Source organism: Trachemys scripta, chromosome 3 (genome assembly GCF_013100865.1).
Source record: "Trachemys scripta elegans isolate TJP31775 chromosome 3, CAS_Tse_1.0, whole genome shotgun sequence".
In the NCBI taxonomy this organism is placed as follows: Eukaryota; Metazoa; Chordata; order Testudines; family Emydidae; genus Trachemys; species Trachemys scripta.
This window is the reverse complement of record NC_048300.1, coordinates 159,686,725-159,704,723: the sequence shown is the minus strand read 5'-3', so window position 1 is coordinate 159,704,723 and position 17,999 is coordinate 159,686,725. Positions and strand designations below refer to the sequence as shown.

The following is a 17,999-nucleotide window of genomic DNA, read 5'->3' as shown; positions in this document are numbered from 1 at the left end:
TTTACCTGAATGTAGAAATTTGTGAAGAGGATAATCAAAGAAATCATATAGGAGATCTGGAAATACAGCCATCCCATAGGGAAGGCACATGGCCAAACAACACCACAGCTTGTCTGGAAGATTGTCAGGACAAATTGAATCTGAAAGAGGAAAAAAAATAGGAGCACAGTAGTGAAAAGAAGGGGAAACAAACCAACAGACCAAGAACTAGTGAAATGATTTCTAAACAAGTCAAAATGGTCTCTAAAGTAAGTCTGAAGAGACTTTGCCTTTATGACAGGAATAAGAATTTTAGTAAACATTTGTTGACAGACCTTTGTTCAGACCATAATATTTGTTTTTTTTTTTTTTTTTGAAAGCTCTTTATTTTTCAAATATTGCTTCACCTCAAAGCACTTAGTGAATCCTGTGCAGGAGTTATTGATCTTAAATGGATTAAAGGGTAAAATCCGCCCATCCAAATGAAGTATTCAGACTCAATGTTGGTGGAGCATGGAAATATCTGGGAGGTGAAATCCACTGCCACACTACCTGGGACCATAGCATGTGGTGGCTCTCTTGGGGTCCGTCCCCTAGGACCTCTGTGCTGGCCTACCCGAGGCCACCATAGAGACCCTTTTGGTAGCAGGCAGGGGGTGCAGAGGAACCTTTGTTGGTTTTCTCTGCCTGAGGTTCCTCTGTGCAAACACTGTTCAGGAATTAAGTGCTGCAGAGGGCCTGAAGCAAGTTTCACCCTTACAGGGAAATTGGCAGATTAAGGACAATTTATTTAAAAATAGAAAGATTGTTTCCCTGCAAGACAAACAAAACCGAGCATCCCCAGATTGGACAGTGCAGGCAAGACTGCCTTTCCAGGGCTACCATTAGGCAGTGGGCACTGGACTAGGCATTCGGAGACTTGGGTTCTATGGTCATCAAAACGTGATGAGGAGAAATGGTGCCTAATCCTGGGAGAAGGATGGTGCAGCCAGCCCCACACAACACATCGACCTGCCACGGGATCAAGAATGAACACTGCTGACAAATGGACACAGGGAATCAAACTGCCGACAGTGCGCAGCCCTGTCCTGGACGTATTATACCAATCTCTAAGAGAAACCGGAGGTGTCCATTTTCATATTTTGGCAACACTTGTATAGGCTGTCATACCAATAAGGTTTCATTGAATTGAGTCTATTCACAGCTCTGCCAACCATCTGCCTAGGCAAATCAGTTCTTTGTGCCTCAGTTCCTTTTCTATACAGTGGGGCGAACACTTGCCGTCCTTTATGTGGTGGTTTGAGATCTACAGATTACAAGTACTACATAAGAGCAAAGTCTTATTACTGTCACTACACACAAACACATTGCTCAACTATTTTTCTTCTTCATCGCATGCTGTACACAAAACATCTAGGCACCAGCGCAGATATAAGAGAACAATATAAATGGATGTGGGAAAGAGTACAACACAAAATTATAAAAGTGATTAAATCCACCTACTTAAAGTGCAGCTGAAGGATAGAAATATTTACAGAACCATTTACAACTGTACATAAAAACCAGGCAGGAAGACAACTGTTTTGCAGGATTAGAATAAAGGGCCTCTTTACCTAGGACTCTGAGTCACATGCAGGTTCCAGGCGGTCATTGCAACATCAGTTCATGACCAACAAATGCTTTAGAAGAATACACTGGCTCAGAGTGCTTGGGAAGAAACTTAGCTTTTCCCTGCATTCTCACTACAGAATCACAGAAAGCCCAGTGCTATGACATAGGAATAAATTTAGCTGCAAATCAGAGATGAGTAGACAGAGGCATCGCTAACCTTCTCATTGAAAATTACTATTATGTTATGATGACTGCCCAGAAGCACCCATTATGCTAAGCACAATGCAAAATGCCCTCCCCAGTTTACTAGCTTTCAGTCAAGAAATTAAAATTCCTCCCTTTATTACAGGCAGGGAAAAACAGCTCCTCCAGTGCCAGAGAAGTCTGGCAGGGACCCAAAAACTGAATAACTCACCAGCTGCCCCTGAGTGATGTATTTCTTCCACCACAGATACGGGCGCATAGCTGGAATAGCAGACAATCCGTAGTAGGAGTACATCAGGACATGGATAAAGCTGTTAAGAGTGGCACCAAAGTATGCTAAAATGGAGATGGGAAGAAAAAGAGCATTGTAATACAGAACACATGTTGGCACATGGACCCTGAACAGTGCTAAAATGGACAGCCACAGAAGGTGGACATTTTTAAACGTCAGCAGGACCTTTTTAAATAATCAGTTTCCCCAAAACGAAAGGCTAAAAAAGAATCAGACTCTCAAATAAGCAATAAGCTCAGGGCTTTTTGCAACTGTGCACACGATCAGTGCATTTTGTGCCAACCTTCCACGCCTACCTGTCTGCTCCACTTATCCAACTAGGATTGTTGTTCATTTCAACACTCTGTCTGCTCAGAAAAATTGAGGAGACAAGAGGGTGGAGGTGCACAAACATCTCCACAAACCAAAGCTTCACACGTCTAATTTTAGACCTATCCTCCTTTGCTAGGCATTTCCACTGAAACTAGCAGTCTGCTTTTGGTTACGAGACACAACATTCTGGGGATATTCAGTTTACCCATTTTATTTGGCTTTGTTTACAATGGCTTCTCTGTCATTAAAAGGATTTTAAGTTTTAGCTGCCTATCACTAAATTGCATATGCTATCAAAGCCCAAGTAGAACAGCTAGCTTGAAAAAAAGAAAACCCAACAAACAGGGAGTTATCAAGCATTTTTAAGACCATTTAAATGTGTGATTGTGCGGCTTTTACTATTGTAAAGCTAAGACAAATAGGTGCTTGACTTCTCTCTAGAATGGTGGTTTTCAACCTGTCGCCGGCAGACTCCCAAGGAGGTCTGCCGACCTATGTCTAAAGATTTCCAACGGGGTCTGCACCACTACTCTAGAACAACAGTTATACATGCATACTTCTGAAGTTAAATATTACTTGCTCCATATGTTGACAGTAAGAAATAAGTGCAGTTTCTATACTGTTCTTCTCAGAACCAAGAAGGCTTTTGAGAGTTTTGCAGCTTCTCTATCCACGACAACTGGTATTTCTTATGCACACCAGGTTGGTGACACAGACTGATCCCATAAAAACTTTCCTTCAGCAAAGCTATGCTAATGTCTATCAACAAAGTCACTGACCCACAAGCTATGCTATTCCTCTATAGCATAAAAATATGCCTCCCCCATATTTTTATGCTATGACAGAGAATATTGTTGCCTCCCCCATATTTTTATGCTAACACATTTGGGAAGCAACGTCAGTTAAAAGCAAATGAAATTAAAAGAATCCAAGTGAGGTTGCAAGAGGCCAGCAGTATTTAGTAAGGTTTTAAACAAGAAGAGAGATGGGAAGAGGCAAGAGCATTCAGTCAAGTTCCTGAGTGCCCATGGGACAAAGATTTTAACTGGAATAATTTGTTATGGCCACCCACAGAATAGGATAAATTAAAGGGAAAAACATCCCGAGTGAGCAAAGTTTGATGGACTCAGACAACTGTTTGATTTCTAGCAGTTATTAGCCACCTTACACATACCTGTAGCAGGCTTCCAAGCCTGACTTAAAACCTGTTTCTCCTTGGAAGCTTTGCTTGAATATTTGCATGTGCTGTGAAAGCAAGTAAGCACAGCTGACACAGGTGTCAGAGCCACGCTATAGCAGCAGGCAAATAGATTGTACTTCCTGCAAAACCGATTCTCTATCTACACTGAAACGCTTACATTGTTCAATCATTACAGGACGGGCCTACAGGCAGCTTCATACCTGCAACTATTGGTACTGCTTGTAATTTAATAAAAGCAAACTTAATTTTTTTGCTGCATTTTAAGCAAGATCGGCCAGATCCTGAGACTGAAGTCAATGGGAGTTGCTTATATGCATCCCTTGGCAGAATTTGGCCTTAAATAAAACATAGGTCTGTTGTAGGTTCTCTCCTCCACAGTACTTACAGTGACCACAAGGCACCCAGTTCATAACAAACCACCAGATGTTCAGCATGGATGCATGGTGATAGACATGAAGAACAGTGATCTGGTAATGATTTTTTCGCAAAATGAAAAAGAAGGTGTCCATGAATTCGATGAGTTTGGAGAAGTAGTACCACCAAAGGACACGTACAATCTACACGGAGAGGAGGGAAAAAATAATAAATTCAGGAGTTGTCCCTGCAATTCTCTCAAGTCAACAGAACACATCTCACTACTTCTAGATATTCATGGCAAATCATTGGAAAGCTCAGCACATTCCTTGCATCAAGTTTTCTGCAAGAGACACGAGTCCAAAGAGGCAGCTATAATTGAGAAGGATGACAGAGAATATTTGATGAGGCTATTAAAGACAGACACAAGGCAGGATGTTTAACCAACGTTTTGCTCTCTGTGGAAAACATCTACTCTACAGATCATAGAAGTGTTTTGCTGAGGATGGGGAAAAGCAGTTCACAGCAGGATGGTCAGGTGCGGGGAGGAGAAGAGTTGTTATAAACTCATTTTTTTTTTTTAATTTAAGTGTGCCCAGATGCTGCAGTAACGGGCATAGTAGGTGTCAAACATGAACCCAGCCTTAAGAGGTCTTTTCAAATACCAAATGTGTTTAGTAGGGTCCCTTGTTTTAATTGGGAATTACCAAATTCACAGTCCATTTTGGTCAATTTCGCGGTCATAGGATTTTAAAAATCATAAATTTCATTATTTCAGCTATTTAAATCTGAAATTTCACAATGTTGTAATTGTAGGGGTCCTGACCCAAAAAGGAGTTGGGGGGGGGGGGTGGCGTCGCAAGGTTATTGTAGGAGGAGTTGTGGTACTGCTACCCTTAGTTCTGCGCTGCTGCGCAGCGGCTGCTGGCCAGGAGCCCAGCTCTGAAGGCAGAGCCGCCACCAGCAGCAGCGCAGAAGTAAGGATGGCCTGGTATGGTATTGCCACCCTCACTTCTGTGCTGCTGCCTGCAGAACTGGGCCCTCAGTCAGCAGCTGCCACTGACTGGCCAGCCAGCTCTGAAGGCTGGAGCACAGAACTAAGAGTGGCATCGTATTGCTACCCTTACTTCTGCACTGCTGCTGGCAGGGTGCTGCCTTCAGAGCTGGGTGCCAGGTTAACAGCCACCGCTCTCCAGCTGCCCAGCTCTGAAGTCAGCACAGCAGTAAGGGTGCCAATACCATGAGCCCCCCTAAAATAACTGTGTGACCCTCCTGCAACTCCCTTTTGGGTCAGGAACCCCAATTTGAGAAACGCTGGTCTCCTCTGTGTAATATAGGTGAAAGCATACAAAAAAAAAAAAAAACAGATTTCACAGTGGGAGACCAGATTTCACGGTCTGTGACACATTTTTCATGGCCGTGAATTTAGTAGGGACCTAGTGATTAGATGATATTAGGGACTAACTGCCAAGTTTCAACATGTACTTTCTGTGCACTGAGTACAATGGGGAGGACGGAGGCTGTTTAGATAAATCCTGTTCTGCTCTTCGCTCATCTGCAAAGAGAGAATTTCAAGTAGCAATTGAGAGTTATAACAAGTAATGTTACCTTCATATCAGCTTCACCTCCACTGTGCGTGTCCTGACAGAAGAAATTGTATCCTCCTTCCCATACTCCTGTAACCAGCTGACAAGATGAAAGAATAAGGTATCATCTGATGAAAATATTGCACTTGACAGTACACCTGAACCATGGCCGCAGCTTTACTGACCGATTCTGGGACATCTAAATGTGACATTAGGTTACAATTTAAGCCCGAAACAGTAACTGAATCATGGTAGTGATTGAAAGCCAAGTTAATAACAGTTCCATATTCTTCCCCGCCACCCTTCCTGCTCCAATTACTGTGTTCTGGACTATAGAGGACAGATAAAGGTCCCATCCCCATCAAGTTTTGAAAGATTTGTGTGTGTTTTTGAACAAACCTATTTTAGAGCACAGAAACGTTTTTTAGCTGATTATTTTCTGCAGAAGTGAGGCACTTAGATAAAAAGTAAGTTCTATTTCTGACTTTTTGAAGGAAAAAAGATACCAAGTTTTATGTGCACAGAGTATGAACTAGGAAAGGAAAACTACTGGAGTTTTACAGCTTTATGTTGCATGCCCGGTGCCTTCTGATGGCAAAAATAATACCTGAACATTTCCATTGTACCAAAACTTTCCCCATGCCTAATACTTCAAAAGGTACTGAATTCAAATTATGTCGATAGTTTTACTTGTTTGGAAATAGTTCACCTTTCCTCCGTTGTGTCAAATTATTCACATTTTCAGAATTATTTATTGTCTGAAGAAATCATGAAGAGTTAGTATTCTGCTACATTCAGATTCTTCAAGATTACTTTAAATACTAAACCTTTCGATGCTGGTATGTTCCAGCCAGCCAAAAGACTACCTGTGTTATATAGGTGGTTGTCGATTTCCTGGCATTGTGTGTGATAGTAATTTGTGCCTACAGGTCTTATGACAAAGATTCTGGGCACCCCCCATCACATGTACGTTATCAGCTTGAACCAAGCTGTACGTTTTCATTTCTTTTTTCTTTGCCACTATGTTCCCATTACAGCTCTTGAATTGAAGGGGTTGTGTTTGGCTGCTTCTAGCCTTGTAGGGTATATCTACACTGCAATTAGACACCCGCAGCTGGCCTGTGCTAAGGGGCATTTAACTGTGGTGTGGGCATTTGGGTTCAGGTTGCAGCCTGATCTCTGGGACCCTCCCACCTCACAGGGTCCTAGAGCCAGGGCTCCAACCTGAGCCCACAAGTCTATGCTGCAGTGAAATGGTCCCTTTGCCTGACCCTCGGGAGCCTGGGTGAGCTGGCACTGGCCAGCTGCAGGTTTTTAAATCGCAGTGTAGACATTTCCATGAGGTAGGTCTACACAACGAATGGCAGAGAGACTCAGCGCCCAGGTCGACAAACTCAGGCTTGCACTAAGACTAGTTGTGTAGACATTGCGGCTCAGGCTGGAGCTCAGTCTCTGAAACCTGAGGAAGGACTTCAGAGCCCCAACTCCAATGCCTACACAGCTATTTGTAGCGCCGTAGTGCAAGGCCTGATAGCCCAAGTCTGCCAACTTGAGCTCCTGAGACTTGCTGCCACAGGCTGCTACTCGCTGTGTAGACATACCCAGAGATTCCCAGCAGTCTTCCCCATCCCCCATTAATGTTTCTATTAAATTATCCATGCTATTATAAAGTTTGGCATTTGGAGCCCTTAAAAAAAAAAAAAAAAAAAAAAAAAAGAAGAGTGGTAACTGATTTAGATAATTTCCAGGTGCAAAAAGTAGTTCAGTCCTAACTAGGAAAAACAGTTCAGAAATGAGTATTCAGAACAAGAGTCGTCCATTTCTGGCCCCATCTACACTCATGCTGGAACTGGGTTAGCAAGAACATTTAATCACGGTTCTTGCCAACAAAGTGCTAATATAGGAGGGTTTCTCTGCCAGTGTCACTAGGGATGACTTGGGCTACAAAGTGTTTTACAGAACCACTGAAAACGTTGTAGTTAAATAAGATAAGGATAAGAGGTGTTAATTTACTTGCAAGTACCTCAGAATTGGCGAGTGGGTAGTAAATTAGTCCTAGTTATGTCTTGTAGAAGTTAACCACTTAAATGGCCTGCCCTTTTTTAATGCCAATTCTTTCACGACTAGAACATCATTTTTCCCCCTAATTTTTTTTTAAATGTGTGAAGTGCTTTGTAACAGTTAATTTTACTTTAAAAATCAGAACAAAATCCAAAGTCAGATTGTGTTACCATTTTTTATCTTCTTCACAAACACCACCATTTAAAGCAAGCAATTAACTATACACTAGCACATACATTTAGAGTCCTCTTATGAATGGTATGGGTGAAAGAATCAAACTGAGCATCACCATACGACAAATGAGAAAATCTTATTGGAGAAGGACAGCTACAGCCTTGCATGTGACTATAAACTAAAAAAATCCAACAGCAATATATCCATCTATTCTGCTTTATGTCAGTCTAACCAACTGCTCACCCATAAGCAAAATACAATTCTACTATCATACTTCTCACCCAATAGGAGACCCCCGATCTCTGTGTGCATAAACATTTAAAAGCAAAAGCATTCCAAAGAACCAACTTCATTTCTGGACAGTGGGTGCTGCATAGAGACCATAATTATGGCAACATGGAAAGAGCTCTGAATAACTGAAGACTGAAAAGCCTGTATGGATTCTTTAGCATCCTCAAGTTAGTCAAGTAGCATAAAACCTTGTTTCAGCACATTGTATGGAAAAAGCTTACATAATCCTCATCATTCCGGGGGCCATTAAAATGGAGGAATAACTACAACATTTACAATGTATTTATTCCAGTTAGTGAATATTTGCTACAGTCAACAACCCTACATACCATAAGCTTATTTTTCCAGAGTAATTAGTATGTTTGAGTTGTGCAATCCAAAGTGTTTTGTTTTTCTTTTAAACTTGTAATTAAACCTGGTATGAAGTTTTTTCCACTTAAGTAAAATAACCAATGGTGTTCTGATGCAGCCTTTTAAAGGGAAGGACAGATCTGTAGTCAGAGACTATTTCAAATAACTTACTACTCATTTGTTTCCAGAAGTGCTCACAATATGCTCTGCTTTTTCTAAACATGAAAAATAATCAATCATGCTTGCTTTTTCTAATTTACTCAAGTTTCTTTTAGCAACATTTATTAGCTCTACCTTATATCAGCACATTTTAAAAAAAAGATAATTAAGGAACTAGCCACACATGGGACACACTGACCTGACCAGTAATTGTTCCCAAATGTATTATTTACATAGCTGCAAGTACAGGTATGACACGTTGTTTATATTAATGCTACTGTCTACATGACCTTCAAAATTCTGTGCTACCATTTGATGAACAACAGTTTACTAACTTGTCTCCCACACCTCCTCTCTGTTTATAGGAGATGGGGCCAGTCCACCTTACTGTTGGTATCAACTGGCTCTGCAATAAGTCTTGAGTCACTTGGGAATCACTAATCTTGTGTTTACAGCATAGGTAGGTCCCCTAACCACTTAGGACCTATGAATCTCTGCACTTTTCAGCTGTAACTAGGGAAGTCCTGTAGCTGTACTTTTAATTTGGCAGGAACCCAAGTGGAGTTCAACTCTTTTTCCTAATGACACTGTCAATGCTAGATCATGGACATGTCTTTTCTTATGAAATGCAGCTGTCTACAAAAGACTGACTGTAGCAGAATGAAAGAGCAGTTCCCAGCAGAAATACAGAGCATGTGATGTTTAAATTACCCAAAGTTAACCATTCTCAAGGCAATTTTTAAAAATGCTACTCAAAACTAACAGTATGGTCATTTAGTTCTGAGGAACTGAAGCAGAATCTTTATTAACATAAAGTGAACACCCTACAGTTAAGAGTTTGTTTTTGTCCCTTGGTTATGGCCTGTTACTTTCTCCCTGTCTGCTTTCATTTTTATTTTAATTTTATAATTGTATTACTGAACTTTATAATGTGCTTTGGGGTTACCGTTTGTGTTAAAAATCCTGCACAAAATTAAACTGTACAGTGGACCTTCGATTGAGGCACGTTAGTGAGGCAATATGTACAAACTTGCTGCTCTGTTGATACAGGCACAGAACTTTAGCCTCCATGCTGTCAGGAAGCTTTCCCAATTAAAACGAGGGACCCAATGATATTGCATACTGGCAAATACAAGTGAACAGGGGGACTTCAGATCACAAGAATTTTGGGTTAAAATGGAGAAGAGGCAGAAACTCAAACCTTATTTTTCTGATCTTAAGAAAGCAAATAGAAGGAAAGCGTGTAAAAATTTGTCTTTACAAATATGTGCTCAATTCTAAAGGACAGAAATACATATTGGTTAAGTTTAATCATATCTTAGTTGGGAATGTTGACTTAGTTGTATGCTGACCCAATTATCTCAGATTCTAGAAAACTCATTCTTTTAAACAAGATTAGTAAATGGGATTCCTGTCATGACTCACAACCATTAATAAAATTGCAGCAAGACTCCAAATACAATATCAGGTACAGTAACTGCAAGCTGCTAAATGTTTTATGTACTTAAAAAAAGTTGTAGACATGAGTGTCAAATATGAATATACAATGAAGTGTCCATAGTACATCATTGCCAAATTTCATATAAAAGCACCACATTTGCAAACAAGATGCTGGACAGGATAAACATTCTGATATTTCTTGTTAGCAAAAGAGATGCTCTCCTACAGTGGAATTGTGAATTGTCGACACTGGTGGTATGGAGCAAATATGCACAGGCTTCATATTATGCAAGTGAGTTGTCCAACCAAAGTTAGTAGGACTCCTCCCGTGTGAATCAGGGTCTTAGCTGGCACTCCATTGTTATGCTTGCCCTCAAGTCTGCCTCTGTAGGACTCCTCTACAACAGGTAGGGAGAAGAAGGAAAGTTTACAGAGATGGACAGTATGCGGCTGGGGCCAGGCAAAGAGAAGGCCATTGCACCGCCCTTCCCGCTGGCTGTAAGAGTGTACATGTGGGGAGTATTTATACCACAGTTGCCAACTTTCACGCAGTAAATAAGCACCCTGACTTTCACAATAAGCCAAAAATCAAGTTAATCTCATTTCAAAACAAGGCCAAAACAAGCCAATCCCTAAGAACCCCAACACTTTATGTGACTAGATCCCCCCGGCATGCAGTCTGGGACTGTGGTGGGCCCACTGTGCATCCCTGACACTCTCCCCAACCTTGTTCCTGGCAAGCAGGAACCAATCCAAAACAAAACAAAACAAAAAAACCACCACCAACAACCCAATTTCTGCATCCCCCTGTCCCCCCCCCCCCATGTCTGATTTATACCCCATGCAGCCCCAGACAGCCCATCTTTTACCAGGTTCAGGCTGGCAGCATTCACTCACCCATTAGCTTGACAAAAGGACCAGGTTCCCTTTTGATCTGCTGTGGGTGTATTGCTAGTTGCCCTTTTCCCTGGGGGGCTGGGAAGGAATTTTCCCCTTGCTGCCAGATTGGTCGAAGTGGGGTGGGCTTTTTCTCCTTCCCCACAGTAAGTTTGGGATCCAGTAGGTTGGAGTAAGGGAGTTAGGTTGTAATGCTGCACCTTAGTACATAAAACTCATGGCAGGTATCAGAGCAGGCACTCTATGGAAAGGATATAGTTATTGGATAATATGGATTGGGAAAGGATTTGAAGGAAAGCATCCCTTAAGGGAGCTGAAGGGGGATCTGGGGTTTCTACGTCTGGAACAGCAGAGCCAACCCCTACCCCCTTTCACCTCAAGTGAGGTGAGGACATTGGGGTCCCAACAGCGAGATAGCTGGGACCTGGTTGGGAATTATTTGGAAGGGATTAAGGAAAGGATGTTGAGCTGCACTGTACAATTTATTGCTGGCATTTCCAGATATTTTAAGTGAATAAAGTTGTAGTCTGACCAGACAATGCTGAATGGATATTTTCATGTAGATAGCAAGATCACGAAATATAAAGCTAACACTGAAAAATCAAATTGCATTATATATTTGCAGTAGCAAAGACTATGTTCAATGACAGTCTAGTTAAATTTAAGCTCTAGCCACTAATCATGTAGCCTACAGGTGAAGTTTTATTTTTCCCTTCACTATATCAAAGAACGCACATTGACTATGTGAATTTATGGCAGTTTTCCAAGCCACATGAGTAATGCCAGCAAGTGTTAAAAAAAAATATAAACATGCATTTGATTTAGCTGAGTTGACAAGGCAAATGGTGCTTAATAAGTGGGGAGATCGCTATGCAAAAGAGAAGCAGTTCAGCTGTAATATAAAACTATAAAGGCTTTACATCATATAAAGTTTACGGAATATTGTATATGGAATAGTGTGAAGGAATAACTTTTAAGTAAGAAAAAATAATGAATTAATAATAAATAATAGTAATACTTAGCTTGTATAGTGCTTTCCATCAGTAGATCGCTTTAATAAAGGAGATCAGTATCATTATCCCTATCTGTAAAATGGGGAAGCTGGCACACAGAAAGGGAAAGTAACTTGCACAAAGTCACCCAATAGGCCAGTGGCAGAGCCAGGAACAGAACCCAGGTGCCCTGAGTCTCAGTCCAGTGCTCTAAGTTCACAGAATCAGACATTAGTAATGGAAAAGACTTCTTAGTGGTTACTAGGCCATCCTCCTACCCTGCTACAAAAACTTCATGTGGAAAATATGAGTATTATTCTGCGTGCTAGAAGAGAAGAGATCGGCTGCAATGGGAATTTTATCTACACTTACTATAATGCCAAAGAAATCTGCACTTGTATTTGTGTCATAGATTAAGATGTTTGTCATGAAGTCTGTGGTGATATTGCTTATGCTTAATTTTATATATTTGCATGGAGTAATCTCAGACAATACACATACCTATCACATTTACACAATTATTTAAGTGATATGAAGCTTAAAATGTTAAAGTAATTAACTTTCTTGATTTTTTTTAAGTACATACTGAAAAAAAAATTAACCCCAGCATATTAATTGTGAACATTCTTATTGATCTGGTTGATGGGGTAGGATGGAATTTATCGTTTCTGGATCTCTATCTTGTAAAATAAAACAGACACACAGTACCACTCAAAGTTGAAGGAATTATATTAAATAATCTGGTTTTAACTTTGTGAAAACACTGGCATCCCAAGTGTGCTAACGTATTTCTGTTTCAGAACAACCAAGATGATTCAGAAGATGAGATTCTCAAATGTACAAAAGCAAGGATTAAGATGTGGATCTAATATAGTTAAATAAAATTATATTCCACACTCCCTAGTGAGATGTGATGCAACTACCCGTTCTTAGAGCAGCCTGACTGTGGTTCTCTTTTAGGGGAGTAGTTAGGAACTATTCAAATACTACCGAGGTTTACCTGAGGACTATAACAAGTCAAGGAAGTTGAGTTTTTCTCTTCATTGTGTGCTGAAGGAGAGCTTCACATTTCAGAACAATTTATTTTGCTATTGAGTTTGTACAGATTTTGCACACCATCCTCTAGGCCCTAGAGTCTAGGGTATTAGTGGCAGTGCTCATACGAACTTAGTAATAATGGTGATTTTCTTTGGAGAAGTGACCACTGAAGAATTGTTGCAACATTTTGGCAGTTATTTTACCAAGTTTAGGACAACAATATGCACAACAGACAGGCTTTTGGTGTAAATGGGGGTTAAATAGGGTACTGTACACAAAAACAAAAAACCCTCCTACCTCATAAAACATATAAAGTGACAGTAGCGTAAGTCCAACGTTATAGACCACTAGAATTCCCCGGCATGAGAATGGTTGTTTATTCTGCATGTACTTTGGTCCTATCCATACGATTAATAAGTATAAGACAGAGAAGATAAATGTAGGTATATAGTTATCCAGAAGAAGCCATCCTTTTACTCTGGGATCTGAAATAAAATGAAAAAAGAAATGAATAAATAAATACAAAATTTACTACCGCAATTTAGTAAATGGAAATATTTAAAACATTGTTACTATAAGCCTTGTCAGGAAAACATTTTTCTCAATCACCTAACATGAACCAATGTGAATGAAAGAAAATGCTTGATCGAAAAACAGCAAATAAACTTACTAGAAATGCTGATTGTTCGGAATTACACAATAACTTTCATATAGAGCAAGGTTGCATTTTGCTTAGCAACAGTGTGATTAAATGCAAGTAATACTGCTCCCAATGAAAACATTGCTTTCAAAAGGGAGTTATTGTTGCTAAGTGTTTTAAACTAATACTTGAAATCTATCTTTGGTATTTGGGACAGAAGAAGATTCTGAATAAGTTTTAAAGCTAATAAACTTCACCATACTGTTTTTCGTTTGTTTCTTCCTCTCTCCCTGAAAGCCTCAATTTATCATCAACATAGCTAGTTTCCAAAGTCATATCTGCTTACTGTATTAACAAAAGTACATTCTTACTGTTTTTATTTCTGCTAGTCCTTAGGAGCCAGTATGGCTAAGAGAGGGAATTGGATTCCTTATTGTGCATCACACACTATATTCCAAGCAGTAAGTTACACCAGTGTAAACCCAAACAGGATGCTGATTTTACACAAGTGTTATTCAGCATAATTTGGCTTTTGGAACTTTTTTATTGGTGATGCATGAGAAGGAAGACAGCCCAGTTGACAGTCTGATTCCAGGGGGAGTTTGCAAGACTGGCAAGTAGAAGACACATTTTTGAACAGTAAACTGAACAAATTTGATATGGATATAAAAATATTCAGACAAATATGATGCTCTTTTTACAAAATCACTTTTTGGACTGAAATACACATAAGGAAATAGTCATGGAGAAGGTGTCACCTTGTCCCATTCCATAGAGGCCTGTCTATAATGGGATCAAAATACAGTTTAATACACGCTCACACCAATTCAGTTTAGACACCCTGCAGCAGTGAAGAGGCTCCAGCTCTATTTTACTGGAGCTCAGAAGCCATACTGTAGCCTGGGGGCAATCTACACTGTAGTCATAGGGTGTGACTGAAGCTCACATAAACATACTCAAAGTAGCTTTATTCTAGCTGAGCTAGCTTTTCTCCGGAGCACTGAAATCGCAGCAGCACAGGCCGCACAAGCCCACCCAGAACCTTCAGCACTTATTCAGGCTGCTAACCCATGCGGATGCCCACTCAGCTACAGCTGCTCTGATACTGGAGCTAGCGCCATTAAAGCTAACTCAGGTATGCCTAGGCGAGTTGCAATCGCATCCCATGACTGCAGTGTAGATATAGAATCATAGAAGATTAGAGTTGGAAGAGACTTCAGGAGGCCATGTAGTCCAATCCCCTGCTCAAAGCAGGACCAACCCCAACTAAATCATCCCAGCCAGGGCTTGTCAAGCCGGGACTTAAAAACACCCATTCTAGTGCTTCACCACCATCCTAGTGGAATAGCTTTTCCTAATATCCAACCTAAACCTCCCGCACGGCGACTTGAGACCATCGGTCCTTGTTCGGTCATCTGCTACCACTGAGAACAGCTGAGCTTCCCCTTCAGGTAGTTGAAGGCTGCTATCAAATCTAGGGTGACCAGATGACAGAAGTGAAATATCGGGACGCGGGGGGAGGGGAAGAGGGGAAAACAACAACAAGCCCCTCCCCCGTGTGCGCCTGGACTCCGCCCCCACACCCAACACCAGAGGGTGCGCTCAGGCCACGTCCCCCAGCCCCCTTCCTCCGCCCGCTCTCGGCCAACTGCCACTCGTCCCCTCCATTGCTCCACTTAAGGGAGATTGGTGAAGCATTAGCCTTAGGATTATGAGAGCTAATAAAGAAACAGGATATGCATATTGTGCCCTAGGCAAATTCTTCAATTTGCTCTGTCCCTTTGATTAGTTCGCACCCTTTTATCTGTATAAATAAGACTGTTTGAATCTTGCATGGGAACTCACATTATCTGAATGTATTAGCAGAGCACTGTGCTAATAAAACAGAGTGGTCTGACAAACTATGAGTCCTGAGTCTAACTTTGACACTAGCTTCTCGTCCACTGTAATCCCCAGGTCCTTTTCTGCAGAACTACTGCTTAGCCAGTCGGAGCCCAGCCTGTAGCAGTGCATGGGATTTTTCCGTCCTAAGTCCAGGACTCTGCACTTGCCCTTGTTGAACCTCATCATATTTCTTTTGGCCCAATCCTCCAATTTGTCGAGAGCACATTGGACCCAATCCGTACCCTGCAGCGTATCTACCTCTCCCCCCAGCTTAGTGTCACTCGTGAACTTTGAGGGTGCAATCCAGCCCATCATCCAGATTGCTGATGAGCCCTTAAGATGAGGCCTTAAAGCTTGGTAAGTGTTGAGAAGGGAAGCCTGCAAAATGTTTAGATGTACTTTTTTTCAGATCAATGTTTTCAAAACAACATGACAAATACGTAGTATATTATAAAACCAGTACATAAAACAGATAGAATCTCCTTAGCTAGAATACAGCATTCATTTTGTCACCTCATCTCAAAAAAGGAGAGAAGGAAAAAACGAAAGAAGGTAAGCAAAATGGATTAGGAGCATAAGGCATTAGGGACATGAGAAAAAAATTTTAAAAAAGACCAAACAAAACGAATTCATTTGAAAAAAAAAAAAGGAGAGGATAGGATAGTGTCATTTTAATTCATGAATGACTGGTCTTCAGTAACAGACACTCTTATTTACCTTCTCCCTCAATACAAGAGGGTACTTCATGAAGAGCAAACTTAAAACAGGGTATTTTTCATGCAACATTTAATTAATTGGTAGGATTTCGTATTGCAAGGTATTGTTGAGGAAACTAGCTGAGTAAGACCAAAAGACAGGTTGACACTTATAGGAATAAGAATAGCAGCTGCAGTACATTAGCTCAGGCAACATCTACACTACAGGGGGGAGTCGATTTAAGATACGCAAATTCAGCTACGTGAATAGCGTAGCTGAATTCGACGTATCGCAGCCGACTTACCCCGCTGTGAGGACGGCGGCAAAATCAACCTCTGCGGCTTCCCATCGACAGCGCTTACTCCCACCTCTGCTGGCGGAGTAAGAGCGTCGATTCGGGGATTGATTGTCGCGTCCCAACGGGACACGATAAATCGATCCCCGAGAGGTCAATTTCTACCCGCCGATTCAGGCGGGTAGTGTAGACCCAGCCTCAGATAAAGTTTCAAGGTCTGTCATTCCTCACTCTTCAAGTCATAAGCCGATCGCTCAGTAGTGTCAAAAGCCCTTTTCTCTGAACATCACAGTTTTGCACAATTGGGTGTTTATGGGCACCAAAGCAGCTGACACAAACTACTATTAGCTTCAGGATACCAGACAGCCAATCTCTTCCACTATGGCAGTTTTTATACTCCAATATATGCATTTGAACTTTGGTTCTAGAAATTAAATGTGCATATTTATAAAAAGAATAACTTACCTCTTGGCCCGAGCCAGACATCCAGGTAGCTATTGATTGTTTGATCCAGGGATTCCATAGTACAACCTATAAAAATAGAGAGTGAGAAAAGAGTTATTTCTGCAGGTGATAATGGTCATGGCAAGCTGTGGTGTAAATCCACCTGCACTAGCCCACGTTGGATTAAATGATTTTTTCAGAAAAAAAGATTTAAATTGGATTTTGATTATTATTTAATTAATAAAATTTTCTTCTAAAAAAATCAATCAACTTGTTTAAAATTAAATCTGAATTGAATATAAAACACGTTAAGGCCTTAATCTCATCATAACCTCCAAAATAGTTCAATAAAGAATACATATGCTGAATCCATGAGCCTCTAGGAAAAAAACATTGAGTTAAAGGCTGCTTTTCTATATAAAGAAAGAATCAGGGGGGGAAAAATATCTAACTTTTGAGATCAAGCTTTATAAATCTGGCACAAAGGTTGAGTACTGGATAAAGAGCTTGATCCTGGGGAGGGGGCGGGGGACGGTCTGTGCTACTGGATGGGAAAGACTGGCAAAGTCACCACTGGTGTTGCGAACAAACTTCTGATTCCAGAGACACCAGCATGTATCACCTCAAGATCATCCATCTGGATGGCCTCATACTCCTATTTTATAGTTTCTCCCTATCTAAACTCTGGATTGGCTCAGTTCTCTGATTATTCGTATTTATGACTCAGCCTACCATGAAAACTTACTCTCTAGCTCTTGGGGTGGGGGGAAGGCAGTGAAGTTTATGTATGCCAAACAATTAAGGTTGCTTTGTTTAATAAATAAGTTTTATATGCTGTTGTGCATGTTTAATTAAATTTCAGTTACCATTTGAATGCAGCTTTACATAACTCATGAGCAAAAAGTTAATTGCTCTAGTCAATAAGCAATACATTAGTCACCATTTTCTAACATACCAAAATTGTACAATTAATAAGACTCTTAAAACATTAAGCTAGATAATTGCTTAACTAAATGTATATAACAATGTACCCTCCTAGGTAACAAAAAGTTACTAAGTCCAGGGTAAAGGCTCTATTTAGTTGTAAATCAACATATT

At 40.7% G+C, this 17,999-nt stretch overlaps 1 protein-coding gene across 2 annotated transcripts in view; it reads right to left on the bottom strand.

Annotated features, from left to right (window-relative positions):
* ELOVL5 (ELOVL fatty acid elongase 5) overlaps positions 1-17,999 on the bottom strand; it is a 54,329-nt gene that overhangs the window by 2,580 nt on the left and 33,750 nt on the right. For both annotated transcript variants that reach the window (XM_034766334.1, XM_034766333.1), the window contains exons 2-7: positions 16,923-16,988; positions 13,240-13,427; positions 5,562-5,639; positions 3,985-4,156; positions 2,006-2,130; positions 6-140 (exon numbers count right to left, since the gene is read on the bottom strand). In XM_034766334.1, the coding sequence (XP_034622225.1) occupies positions 6-140; positions 2,006-2,130; positions 3,985-4,156; positions 5,562-5,639; positions 13,240-13,427; positions 16,923-16,980 (756 nt within the window). In that variant the 5' untranslated portion in view covers positions 16,981-16,988. The remainder of the gene's footprint in view (positions 1-5; positions 141-2,005; positions 2,131-3,984; positions 4,157-5,561; positions 5,640-13,239; positions 13,428-16,922; positions 16,989-17,999) is intronic.